Source organism: Octopus bimaculoides, chromosome 2 (genome assembly GCF_001194135.2).
Source record: "Octopus bimaculoides isolate UCB-OBI-ISO-001 chromosome 2, ASM119413v2, whole genome shotgun sequence".
In the NCBI taxonomy this organism is placed as follows: Eukaryota; Metazoa; Mollusca; class Cephalopoda; order Octopoda; family Octopodidae; genus Octopus; species Octopus bimaculoides.
In genome coordinates this window covers 8,145,346-8,159,089 of record NC_068982.1, presented here as the reverse complement: position 1 = coordinate 8,159,089, position 13,744 = coordinate 8,145,346, and the positions used below count along the sequence as shown (strand labels likewise).

General features: G+C 40.1%; 1 protein-coding gene across 2 annotated transcripts in view; it reads right to left on the bottom strand.

The window, feature by feature from the left end:
- Positions 1-13,744, bottom strand: part of LOC106867732 (CAR1 transcription factor) — a 24,930-nt gene that overhangs the window by 3,972 nt on the left and 7,214 nt on the right. Inside the window, exon 2 of one of the 2 annotated variants that reach the window (XM_052975466.1) lies at positions 6,295-6,400. The exons of the other annotated variant lie outside the window; for it this stretch is intronic. Within the exon in view, the coding sequence (XP_052831426.1) occupies positions 6,295-6,333 (39 nt within the window). The 5' untranslated portion in view covers positions 6,334-6,400. The remainder of the gene's footprint in view (positions 1-6,294; positions 6,401-13,744) is intronic. 2 annotated transcript variants of the gene reach the window in all.

Below are 13,744 nucleotides of genomic sequence, written 5' to 3'. Positions count from 1 at the left end.
CAAATCGACCCTAGGACTTATTCACTTATTCTTTGTAAACCTAGTACTTATTCTATCGGTCTCTTTTACCGAACCGCTAAGTTACGGGGACGTAAACACACCAGCATCGGTTGTCAAGCGATGTTGGGGGACAAACACAGGCACACAAACACACACATATATATATATACATATATACGACGGGCTTCTTTCAGTTTCCGTCTACCAAATCCACTCACAAGGCTTTGGTGGGCTCGAGGCTATAGCAGAAGACACTTGCCCAAGGTGCCACGCAGTGGGACTGAACCCGGAACCATGTGGCTGGTAAGCAAGCTACTTACCACACAGCCACTATCAACTTATCTTTTTCTTTCCTTCTTTTCAATGGATATAAACTATATGCATATTATTTTAAGAGAACTTTATTCCCTCAAAATACCAGGTATTGAACCAGTATTTCCTTGGATGCAACCATCCCTTCACAAGGTTAATATATCCTCTAATTATATTTATATAAGCTGTACTCATGATGGTTAAACCAATTTCTTTAATGTGTCTAATAACTTTTAATCAAACTGGCTTCAGGGTTAAAAATAAAACAGAATGACAATAGAGCTGGATTAAAATTAAGCATTAGACCGTCCATTGTTCATGGTTGCTGGGAAATTTCTGCTGTTGAAAAGGTAACACCTCCCTAATACTTGAATAGAAAAGTATCAGGACTATCTTTGTTATAGGTTTTTCCAAATGATTTGTTTCGATCAATAGTCACTTTGAATTATTATTCGCTTGGCACGAGACCTACTGACAGCTGATCCGAGTAAAAGCTATGAAGTTTGGTATTTGCATTGCTACAGTCAGTTTTCTGCCTATTCGTTCGTTGGGTGTTATAGATAAAATCGATTTTTCACCTTAGACAAGAATGGTTTGAGATTTTCATAGAAGGACGTGCCTTTCATCCCAAGGAAGTATGTCAAAAGCTAGGCAGTTAAACGAACAGAAATATAAACTTGTAATATTATCTTCACGCAGGAATGAACAAGAATGTATTGGACTCTAGGAAGGAATAAATAGAAGAGCAAAGATCTGTGGGAAAAGGTTCGCGTGTAATTAGTTTGTTGCCATGCTGAGAAGTAATGAAGTGGAAATGTAAGAGGGGGAAGGGGTTTCCCAATTAAGACAGTGATCATAAGGGGAGGCAAGAAGTGAATGGCATGTATGTGTGAATGCCGTGTGTGCGTATATGTTTTGTGTGTATGTTAGTTGATTACACGCGTGTAAGGTTTTGCATTGCTGTGCATGTGTCTGTGTATGGATGAAAGGTACGTGTGATGGTACGTGTGAGTATGGTATACAGGGTGTCCGAGCTAAATTTGACAGTTTGCATAAAATGAAAAGAAAACACAATATCCCACGCAAAATTAAAAGTACTTTTTAAAAATATCTCAATTAGATTTTGGCAGGGAGATAAGTTTCCTCAAAGTAGCCGCCCTCAGCTTCCACCATGGCCTCAACACGGCTTCGGAACCTGGGACATTCTTTCCTCACTGTGCTCCTGGGAAGATCTTCGAACACCTACTCGGCCTTGCTGTTGCAGGTTGAGAGGGTGGTGTCTCTTTTAACCGTGCCCTACACCTCGTAATCCATGAGACTACAATCGAAGGAATTAAGAAGGCCAGAAATTGAAGTCGTAGAAATTCTCCGACAACTACTTCTGGCTCTTTCCTGAGTTATGGCAAAGAGATGAATCCTGCTACCACACATATGGCCTTCAAGTTGCAACTCTGTCCAGCCAAAGTTTGACCTCAGTCTCCAGCAGCTTCACATAGCCGTCTGAACGTAGCCTCCAGCCTTCTTCAACGTTGTGAGGTGGCATGACGTCACGCTCAGTGGAGACGCACCCAAAAACCATCACAGTTTAGGGGAACTTGGTTTTCATGACATGTGGGACATCACATCAGTTGCAGACAAGCCATCAGTTGTTCTGGGTATCATGCAACTGATCCTAGCAGAAGTTCTTTTCATCTGAGGAGCATCAGATCATCCCCGGCTCAACGTGTTGACTCACTTTGTTCAAGAGCTTCTCTGTTTCTGTGAAGTTGTTCTCCTTGGCTTTGACCGCCAGAATTCGATCCTTGCACCTCTTCTACGAGTGGTAGCGAAGGTCCACATTCAGGGCCAGTTTCATGGTACCGACCCCAACAGCCATCTCCCTTGCCAAAGCACAGATTTCCTTGCTTAAATCTTCCATCACTTTGTCCTGTAGTTGTTGGGTGAATCCCAGTCTGCGAATTCAGCCAGAACGCCTGCTGTGCCTCTTTATGCTTGTCCTAACTTTGTTGTCTTCGTTGCAGCCGTCCATGTCACGTCTTACAGCCTTCACAGTATTCACAGAGCACTGAGCAGGAGTTATGATGAGGGCATTTTGATACCCAGTGCGAATCATCCCGATGCAAATAAGTCTTTTCCGATATTCAGATAGTTTCCACTCTTCCACGACAGGTAAGTCTTTCCCAACTACAACTTTAATCTCTGTACCCTCCAACGCCTTTGACTTTTCGCAAATACATTAAGCTGTTCTTGAAAAAGGAGACATAAAAACCGAAAACCTTGTGTATATGCCTGTGCGCGAGCGTGAGGCGTGTTTTTTTTTATAGCTGTTATAAAGGAAACATAGAAATACATTGTGAAATTTTGTGGAAATATGTAGCTAAAAGAAATAGATTCAGTATTTTATTCGTAGAGTTGAGTTGATCCGTGAAGAAAGATCGGTTTTTCAGTTCTATACTTAAGAGATGAGGAATTATGTACATTATTTACATTATTTACATTTGACAGATGTTTGTCCTCATCTTGTTTGTTGTTAACACAACGTTTCGGCTGATATACTCTCCAGCCTTCATCAGGTGTCCTGGGGAAATTTCGATCCTGGGTTTTCATTCCTAAGGTATTTTTCGATGTTATTATTATTGTTCAGGCCACTGCTTTGAACCGAACTCAGAATCTTGGGGTTAGTAGCCCGCGCTCTTAACCACTACGCCATATGCCCGTGGGAATGGGAACCCAGGTTCAAAATTTCCCCAATGAAGGCTGGACGGTATATCAGCCGAAACGTTGTGTTAACAACAAACAAGTTGAGGACAAATATCCGTCAAATGTAAATAATGTAAGATCAGTTTTTGTTATAGGCGCAAACTTTGGGAAAAGGACTGGTCGATTACATTGACCCCAATACTTTACTAATACTTATTTTATCGACCCTGAATGGATCAAAGGTAAAGTCGGCTTCGGCAGAATTTGAATTCAAAACGTAAAGAGCCGGACGAAATACCACTAAACATTTCGGCCGATGCGCCAACGATCTACATCTGTTTTCGATAGGTTATTTGTATGGGGTGTGATATTTTCTGATCACTAGCGTAGGGGAGGTCCGCCCCGGGCAACATTTTCAAGGGGGCGGAACTTTTGGGTCTACTATGGGCAATGTTTTTTGTAGGGTCCGGGGGCGGCAAACGGAAGAGCCACTCCGAGGGGCACACTGTCTAGCTACGCGAGTGCCTGCAAGCTTATGCATGTATGACAAAGTAAGTGTGACACGCAAAACCTTATTATTTATCTCTATTCCTCACCCTCTATGTGTGTAATGTACATACAGAATGAAAGAGAGAGAAAGACGTGTGTATATATATATATATATATATATATATATATATACACAAGCACACAAGACGCAACGGAAAATGCTTGTTATAATCACGGAAATTGTTATCAAACGGTTATTGTTATCACAATTAGCAGGTCCCAAAAATCGCTCAGAATATTCTTTTCTACTCTAGGCGCAAGGCCCGAAATTTGAGGGGAGGGGGCCAGTCGATTAGAGCGACCCCAGGACGCTAGTGGTACTTTATTTATCGACTCCGACAGGATGAAAGGCAAAGTCGACCTCGGTGGAATTTGAACTCAGAACGTAAAAATAGGCGAAATACCGCTAAGCATTTCGCCCGGTGTGCTAACGCTTCTGCCAGCTCGCTGCCTTAGAAATTGCCCAGAATATTGCTATTCCCCCTGCTTAATGTTATCAGTTCCAAAGTGATCATAAAAAGTGATTTCCACTGATTGTGCGTAAGTGTGTGTGTACGTGTGTATATCTATGCAGGTATATAATATTTATCGGTTGTTTAACTCCAGGTCAGCCCTGATCGAGTAGACCTATTATCAAATCCATTTAATCTTCTGATCAGTTTAAAAGAGTTTAACATGATATAATCCAGTTTCTGCTTCCTTTTACAACACAAAATTAAAGTGGATGTGACTGTTATTTCTGAAAAGTCGGTCGATCACTAAAGGCACTTCGTGCTTAAAAATTTCTCTTCTCCTTCCGTAAAATCGGTTTAACCTTCTCTCTTTAGCGTCGCCATTGCAACGGTTTTATTTTAAGTTTCGTTCTTATGTAACAGACTGAAGATGGAATCATGGAATTGATAATTCGTGCGTTTCAGTTCAGTTCTTGTATGTAATATCATCCGATATAAAAAAAGAAAGAAAGGAAACAGCTTTATAACAAATGAACCCGGATAAATGAAAGCTATAATGGGAGAAAGTGTGACATAGTCGGTAGTTTACAAAGCGCTCCATTGCTCTCATTTAATCGATCGTGTTCTAGAGCTTACCATCATGTGGACTGGTAACATCGCAGTTTATTGGTTTTCAATGCTGAGTCCCTGCGTCTAAAATACAGCTATTTCTGATAGCCCAGTGATCGACTCTGATGGAAATTTATTTTTCAGTCAATGTCGGCATTGAATGACAGCTCTATAGATCAATACAGAATGGAGGAATCAAGATGTTCTAACGTAAAGGACCACTACAGTGGTTTGAAATTTCATGACCTTCGAATTGTCAATTTATGTACCCGTTTTCCTTTGCAGTATAAACATGTGTGTATAATGGGCTGTCACCTACATTCCTTTCTCAGGTTCAAGTTATTTTTCTTAATAGTATCAACGATCTATTGAATCATTTCAGGTCCTGAAATAAAATTAGTCTTCGGATGAAATTTTTTCTTCTACTATAAAACTTATTTTGGGAGATCTCATAAAAAGATTTTGTCAAATTTATTGAATTCATTCAATAAATTTTTAAATGTATTTTTTAAGAATAATTGAATGAGAGAAGGTTTGGTTTTTTGTGGGGATGGGTTTTAAGTACGACTGCTTTGTTTGGATAGGTTAATCGATACAACTGCAAATTCCATTCTAAAGTGAGTATACCATCCTACAAATCAATATAAGTTATGTTGTATATGTTATTGTTTAAAGCAAAGATCTTTTATACATTTTGTACATATATTTCTTGCAATACTTTTCTTCCCATGTACATTTTTGTGTTGCACATACCAGAAATAATAGATTCAAGTCTTAGTTATTTAATCACCCGACTGGTAGGTGTTAATGCAGTAAAGTAAATAAGTGAACAAGAAGTGAAGTAGAATAAGCCAGGGTAATACTCTGTCGTGATTTTTCTATTGTAGCGATTTATCTTCTCTTTGATTGGTAACACCTTGGAAAGTCATAAAGTTATGACCTAATTTCTGCATTCACTAAGTATTGTAGGAATAACCATCAATTATTGGATAATTAGAAATAATCGATAAAGAAACAGACGTTATATAACTTGCTCGTCTCAGAAATATAGAATTGTATAACCCAATCGGTACAGAGCCGGAATATGACATCAATGAAGGTTTATAAGACTTAAAAATTCATTCTGACACTGCCTAAGAGCATAGTATAGTAGATAAAGATGCTGAAATGCGGTGCAGTCACCTAGAGGTTCTGAGGTCAATTCCAGTACTCGGCACTAAGATGAACCACAAGACACCCGAATGAAGGGTGAAGTATATAACAGCCGAAATGCAGTGAAAGCAGCAATTAAGTTGAGGGACCACTCCGACTAATGCATAATATAAAAATTCCTCATTTCAGAAATATAGAAATGAATAAAATAGACATTTGATACTTTAGTTTGTTATTCCACCGTCTTCTCAACCGACTCTACCAGCATACACTGAGTGTATGGTGGTAGAATTAAGCATTTGATTTCTTATGACCATAGTTGTCCAGAAATGATGGTTTTTATCAGATGACTTACAGTTTAGGCTAACAGAACCCAAAGCTGGGTTTTTCAATTATAGATACAGTTCGTCGGACGGACTTCGACAGTTCCCGTCAGTTTAATTTTACTTATAAGGCTTGACACGTGGCTATGAAAAAGACACTTGCCAAAAATGTCAAGCAGTGAAATCGAAACTGATACCTCATGACTGCGAACCAAACTTCTAAACCACTTAGGCATGCATGCATCAAGCACTTGGAGAGGAATGTTTGAGGGGAGATCGAGGAGCAGCTATCCAGTGAATTTCCTGAAAGGTAGATGTGAGAGAATCACAAAGGTGAATTAACCTAAATTCAATATGCGACAATAAACTGGAGAGATATAACTTGCATATTTGTAAGCCTTGCTACATGGTGATGCAGCTGGACATTTTTTAATTATACCTAAAGCACCAATTATTATAAGAATTCCGTGGGTTTTTAGTCATTAAGATTTGGTTATCTCTCTTTCCAGATCTTTATAACTAGAAAACTTATATATTTATATCCGAGATACATTACATTCTGTCTGGACTGATTCTTCGATTGGGAATTACTGCATTTCTTTGCAGTCCTGAACAATAGCCAGCCTAATATTCTTGATCTCTCCTTTTCTATGGATTGATAAACTAAAAATGTGCCCCCTTTGCCATTCCCTGGGACATTTTTTAACACCTTACAGATCCCCAGATCTGTTCTGCCTATATGAAGGGGTACTGTGAAGTTCCTGTCTTTAAGGGTATCATGAAAGGCCTGGTTGAAGGCTCAAACTTCCTAGTTCTTTTACTGGACTTAGAAAAACCGAAGGACCATTGCAATATGTGTGTGAATCCGAGAGAGGAATATGTTGTATAAAATCATAATTAACTGGTCTTCCCGTATTTTCTTTTAACCAAAACCAGGAACCTTTCAGCACCCCTTCGTAGAGGATTTCCCCCTTGGGCAGTCATTGATAAGAAGGTTAATTGTCTCATCTCCATCTCCACATATTCTGTAGTCACTTAAGATAGTCTGCTTCCATAAATCTATCATAATCAAACATCCCTCAGCCTCAGCTTTGACTAATGCGCTTTACAGCCAGTTCTACGATTCTTCTCTATCCATTTCCATACGGTTCAGTTTCTTGCTTTCTTCTGCACGTGTTGGCCATATCGGAGCTTTTCTTGCCATCGTTTTCATATAACACTTTAGATGATGTTTTTTTTATCTCTTGTACAATTTCTGTAATTTCTTATTTTCCCCTCACAACTGTTTAGCATTTCGACCCTGAATGATATCTGTTGACTTGTTAGTTGACAAACAATTACTCTTTTACTTGTTTCAGTCATTTGACCATATTTTGTTTTAAAACTGCTACAAAATTTTCGATAATCCGAAAAAGTGGGGGTGGGGGAAACGTGCTAGTAACAAGTGGATTTCTCGAATGTGACAAACCACCTCAGGTCATTCAGGTCGTATCTAGAGTCTTCTGTAGATTAGTAGATAAGAAGAGCATAAATTGTCCTCATTTTAAAATCGTCGGCTACACAGTCAATTGTGTTAGACAGGCTTCGTGAACAAGAACTCGGTTACTAGAAGCTAAACCGCGCCGTTCCCAACCTTACAAAGATAGGATTAGCGAATTAAGCGGACTTTGACAAGGACAATCGTCAACAAACAATTTTTCAGTAGAGTTAGTTAGGTTTAGTAAGGTCATGGTGATAGAGAAAAATAGAAGAGAGGGAAAGTCTCTTAGAAACCTAGAAGAGACGCGTAGGCAAGACATCGCAGCCGACGTGCTCGCAACGAGAATGCTTTCGACTAATTCTTTAATATGAAGCCCGAGTTAAGGCAGGTGCTCTAAAACAGGAGGGTATAAAAGCTGTCCGATGGACCCAAGTAGCGGTGGGGCAACGTGGAAAATAAAATAATTCAGTCTTTAGTGGACCGTAATGAACACGTGTTCCTAGACCCAAAGGAGACGTGTGCAGCTTTTCAGCAGCACTTCACTCGACAGCTGGGACACGAATGGCAGACTGAAAAGCAGAATGGATTTCAATGCCTGCCCGACGGTCTACTGCGACCATCAGTACGAGAAGTGGAGTGTTGCGTAAAGCCGATGGTTGACTGCATGGGAGGAGGGTAGCAAATCTCCTGGTTTGAAAGGTCTGCCTTTCGAAATTTACTCGTATATACCAGACTAGTTTGGAAATTTCTAGCAGATATCTACTGCAACTGACAGCAGAATGGGAGAGTTGCCAGTTCTGTAAATCGGTGAACAGTAGCTTTCCGAAGAAAGGACCCAAACAAGAAAGATCACATTAATAACTTTCGACCCATTATTTGCAGAACACAAACTTCAAAATTTTGGCCAGGATCTTTGTAAGGAGGTTGGCAAACATGCATCATCCCAAGCACATTTCTCCACAACTAACTCCACCTCATCTAGTACATCATAAAAAAAAATGGGTAAACAACTTGGCATGGATAGGAACCTGATCATCTTAAATTAATCCAAAGATTTTGGTAGGGTCGACCACCATTATCTGGTGGCTGTTCTCATGGCGGCCGATTTCAGTCCTGTCTTCCATCGATGTACTGCCGCAATTTACAGCGACATCTACTTGGTGATTCGGCCGAATGGTCACCTGTCGAAAGCATTCAGTATCATACACTCGGCCCGTCTAGGTCGTCCCCTCTTATCTCTATTTTAGGTACTGACTCTTGAGTCTTTGCTGCGGAAACTAGAGACGTTGAGGGGCATCCCGTGCGAAGTAGGACGCCGAATCGTGTCAGCATCTGCGAACATCACCGCTTTGGTGTCGGACATCAGACACATTGAGGTGATTGGTTCCGATTTAAGGGACTACGAAGCGGTGACAATTCAGAGGGCCTACAGCTCGATACCTAGAGAAGCAGGCCCATGCCATCCAAGAATGACGTGGAACGCCGGACTATTAAATTACACGTGTCTAGTTTGGTCCAGATTTTCAAGTGGGGAAGAACTGGGACAGCTCACCCAGAAATGGGCCGCAACGATGCTATTTCTGAAAGGTCGGGATGAGGTGACAAACGCATTCCTCGCCACCTTTACATATTACTGCTTGATTTTTCGTGCTTTGCACCAGTTCATGTCTCACTGGATGGAACGCCTGCTCTTCCACTTTTTGTGGAAGGGATTTAATCTACTGATCAGACACTCCATTTGTCGTGAACAACGTTAAGCGGCTGATTATGCTGACACATGAAGCGAAGCTGATACATCGCCAGCATTTCCTTAGCTTTCGTTATTTTTTCCTGTTTACAAGCCTCCATATAATCCTTGGGTTTACAGCACTGTATCGTTTACAGCACTGTATCCTTTGTTTGTAAACTCTTAGCGGTTAATAAAGAAACCATTATTATTATTATTATTATTATTATCATTATTATTATTATTATTAAGGCAGCGAGCAGGCAGAAACGTTAGCACGCCGGACGAAATGCTTAGCGGTATTTCGTCTGTCTTTACGTTCTGAGTTCAAATTCTGCCGAGTCGGCTTTGCCTTTCATCCTTTCGTGGTCGATAAAATAAGTACCAGTTGTATACTGGGGTCGATGTAATCGACTCAAAGCCTTCACCCAAATTCTAAGCCTTGTGTCTTTAGTAGAAAGGATTATTATTGCGAGTAGGAAGAATCGTTAACACGCCGGACACGATTCTTAACGGCATTTCATTTGTTTTTACATTTGAGTTCAAATTGTGCTAAGGTCGACTTTGCCTTTTATCCTTTCGAGGCCTATGAAATAAGTACCAGTCATGCATTTGGACAGATGAACTCGACTAGCCCCCACTCCACCCCACCTACACCCACAATACTCTGGTCTTGTGCCTCTAGTAGAAAGGATTGTTATTATTATTATTATTAAAGTGGCGAGCTAGCAGAATCGTTAGATTGTCCGACAAATTACTTAGCTGCATTTCTTCCGACACTTAAAGCTCTGAGTTCAAATCTCACCGTGGTCAACATTGCACTTCATATTTTTTGCGGTCGACAAAAATAAAGTACCAGTCAAGTACTGAAATCAAGTACTGTAATCGACTATTTCCCCACACTCACACTAAATTACTGGTATTGTGCCAAAATTTGAAACCATTAAGAAGCGACGAGCAGGCAAAATCGTTAGAGCGCCGGACAAAATGCTTTGCCTTATTTCTTTTGACTCGTTACATAATTAATTCAAATCCCAGGGCGATGATATATTTATTCATAATGAGGCGGCGAGATGGCAGACACGTTAGCACGCTGGGCGAAATGCTTAGTGGTATTTCGTCTGTCTTTACGTTCTGAGTTCAAATTCCGCCGAGGTCGACTTTGCCTTTCATCCTTTCGGAGTCGATAAATTAAGTACCAGTTGCGTACTGGGTCGATCTAATCGACTGGCCCCTTCCCCGCCAAAATTTCGGGCCTTGTGCCTAGAGTAGAAAAGGATATATTTACTCAGATACTGCCCTACTTGAATTTGCTTTCTATTTTTTTTTGGGGGGGGGGGGGTAGATAATTACTGGTATTCAGTTAATCTCCTTCACTTCTGTCGGTAACGTTGTTTTCAACAACAAAACCAGCTGTCTCAAGCCATAAAATCGCTCTAGCTATAGAAATCACTGAACACTTAGAATTTAAACGCTTGTTAATATTGATTTTTCTTTTACTGGCAAGAACAAACATTTCTGGAGTGTAAATAGTTGATTATAGCGCACTAGTACATTACTGAGCCTTTTGTTATCGCTAAAATGAAAAGTTTATCATGGCGGAATTAGAACTCGGAACGTAAAATGACAAATATCAGGCATTTTATCGACCACATTCCGCCAATAACACTTCCATTAGCAATGGTTTATAATATTGAGGCAGATTACACATATTGAGAAAAGAGATATATAAATTAACTCTCGAAGGCTGAGGGACAAAGTTTACCTCAGTAGGAAACTAACTTAGAATGTAAAGGTATATAGCTAAATTCCAATGATCTAACTGTAATTCAAATACATCTGTTTTAATATTAATTTCTAATACTTGCACAAGGTCATATGTTTTACAGTCGATTTAATCGACTGAAATTCTCTACTTCGACATATTTTATCGACCCTGACAAGCAGAAAGATGACGTCAAATCGATAGAATTTGAATTCACACCAACACACTTCGAACTGTATTCTGGAAGTTTCTGCATATAAGTTGGATCGAATACAGAGACAAACGTCACATGAAAAAATTTTGCTGATAACCTATCAAGTATATATATATATATATATATATATATATATATATCAATTGTAAAAATTAGTTTCCTTTCAATATATAAGTTTCCAACTTAATAGCTAAGTTAGTTTTCAAAATACTGCAAAAACACTTACGCCCCGATCAACAGTATTACAAATTGATAATCAAACACAGCGTAAAATTGTTATATTCCACAACCAACAACTTTGGAAAAACTGTAACCAGTTGCAACCATTTAAAATTGTTTGAAAGTGAAAACCTAAACCATACACTGAATAAATTGCAATTGTAGAACGACCTCTTTAAGAAAATTGCCTCTCAAGCAATAGTGTCTATAACGCAACAATAACCATGAACACGACACCAGTTACTATATATACATAGAGGATCTACAGCAAACCAGTTCAAGATATGATGCAACCACCACACGTGCACTTTTCATAACTCAAAAAGGAAAAATGGTATCTTACTATACAAACTTATACGGACACCATTTAGCATCAATAGTAAAATACTCTGTCAAGAGTTTGTGGCGTGAAATGCGGATGAAGGCAGCAGCATCAAACTACAATGTAATCGATTTGGAAGCCTGACGCCATCAAGACGGATGAAACGAATTACTCATCGCATACGATATTTGATGAGGTGATTCCATACTGAGACAATTCACCTTATCTAGTATTATTGCGTCAGCTCTAAACGATTTCCAACTGATGTTTTATATAAGCCTTAGATACTCGTAATGAGATAGCTCGAGTATTTTGATGTTTCTTTGATACGGGGCCCATGACTCGGATTAGTATAACATGGTTATGATGTTACAAGAATCATAGATGCGAAACTTGGCGAACAATTTCAAATCTTTGCCTGACCAGACTCGTTTCTCCAGTGTTCCAAATCTCGAGTTGATTTCTAAATGTAGGGATATATCTTGCACTTGTTTCATTCATTAGACCACGGCCATGCTAGGACACCACCTTGAATTTTTCGTCGAATAAATCGACAACCAACCCTAATTTTTTTTAAAAACCTAGTACCTATTCAATTGTTCTTATTTGCCGAACCGCAAGGGTACAGGGACGTAAACGCACCAACACCTGTTGCCAAGCGGTGGTCACACACACACACACACACACACACACACACACACGACGGAATTCTTTCAGATTCCACCTACCAAATCCGAGGCTATAGTAGAAGACACTTGCCCAAGGTGGGCTGAAACTGGAACCAGGAAGCAAGTTTCTCACCACACATCCACGCCTGCATCTATATTATATATAAACAAAACAATCCACCACATCAAGTGTGTTAACTTGAACATATCTAGTCTCACATATGTCTTTCATGGAGCAGGCATAAACGTCAGCTAAGTCTCCTTATTGCAAATCCAAAAGGAGTACAAGAAGTAGAAAAGAGGTTCGTTTTTTTTTTTTAATATCTTGTTCCGAGCAATGCGGTAAGCTGGCAGAATCGTTAGCAAAAAATGCTCAGCAGCATTTTGTCCGACTTTACATTCTAAATTCAAATACTGTCGGGATCGACTTTGCTTTTCATTCTTTCGGGGTCGATAAAATAAGTACAAGTTGAGCATTGTGTTCGATGAAATCGACTAAATCCCTTTTACAAAACTACTGGCCTTGTGCCAAAATATGAAATCAATATCTTGTTCCGAATGAACCACAGGAATCGAATCGCCAGCAAAGTCAACGCCATTCCTTCGTTTTCCATTCCTTCGTTTTCCATCTGTCGTTTTGTAAACACAAAAGTATTCGTAGCCGAGATCCATTTCGATTCGTTGACCCTTCTCTGACGGCTCTGTCTCCAAAAGAGCAGCAATGACTATCTTCTATCACTCATACTCAACTTGAACAAGAGCACTAGAGCGCTCAAGCTTGCTGGATTTATCATCAAAAAGCAACGTTCGCACATTCCCGAACCACGTAGATGTGTCCTTCGCTGGTTTATGCCTTTGCGTTTTACTTTTACGCTTTTTAAATATGTTGCTGCTGCTGTGATGAATCGCAGCTAATTACAATGGTGTGGTATGACGTCAGTGTCTGAGGAGGCTGACCGGAAGGGCGAGTTGACCGGAAGAGGGAAAAGGGCAGAGGAAGCCTCGATCGGGATTCGTGCCCTTTTCGAACGGGGTTGTGGTCAGGACAAGACGTGTTAAGCGACGGTCTAGGTTTGGGAGAAGCAGCTGCTATTCCTGGTGTTCTTTGGGTCGGGGCAAGCTTCAAGGATCGGATACCGCAAGACAGACTCGCAGTCGACGAAAGGAAAACCGAGGTGAGGCGATTACATCTACTCGCACGCATACACCACAAGCTATTTTGGCGAATTTCTACACGTGGGGCCGAAATAGCT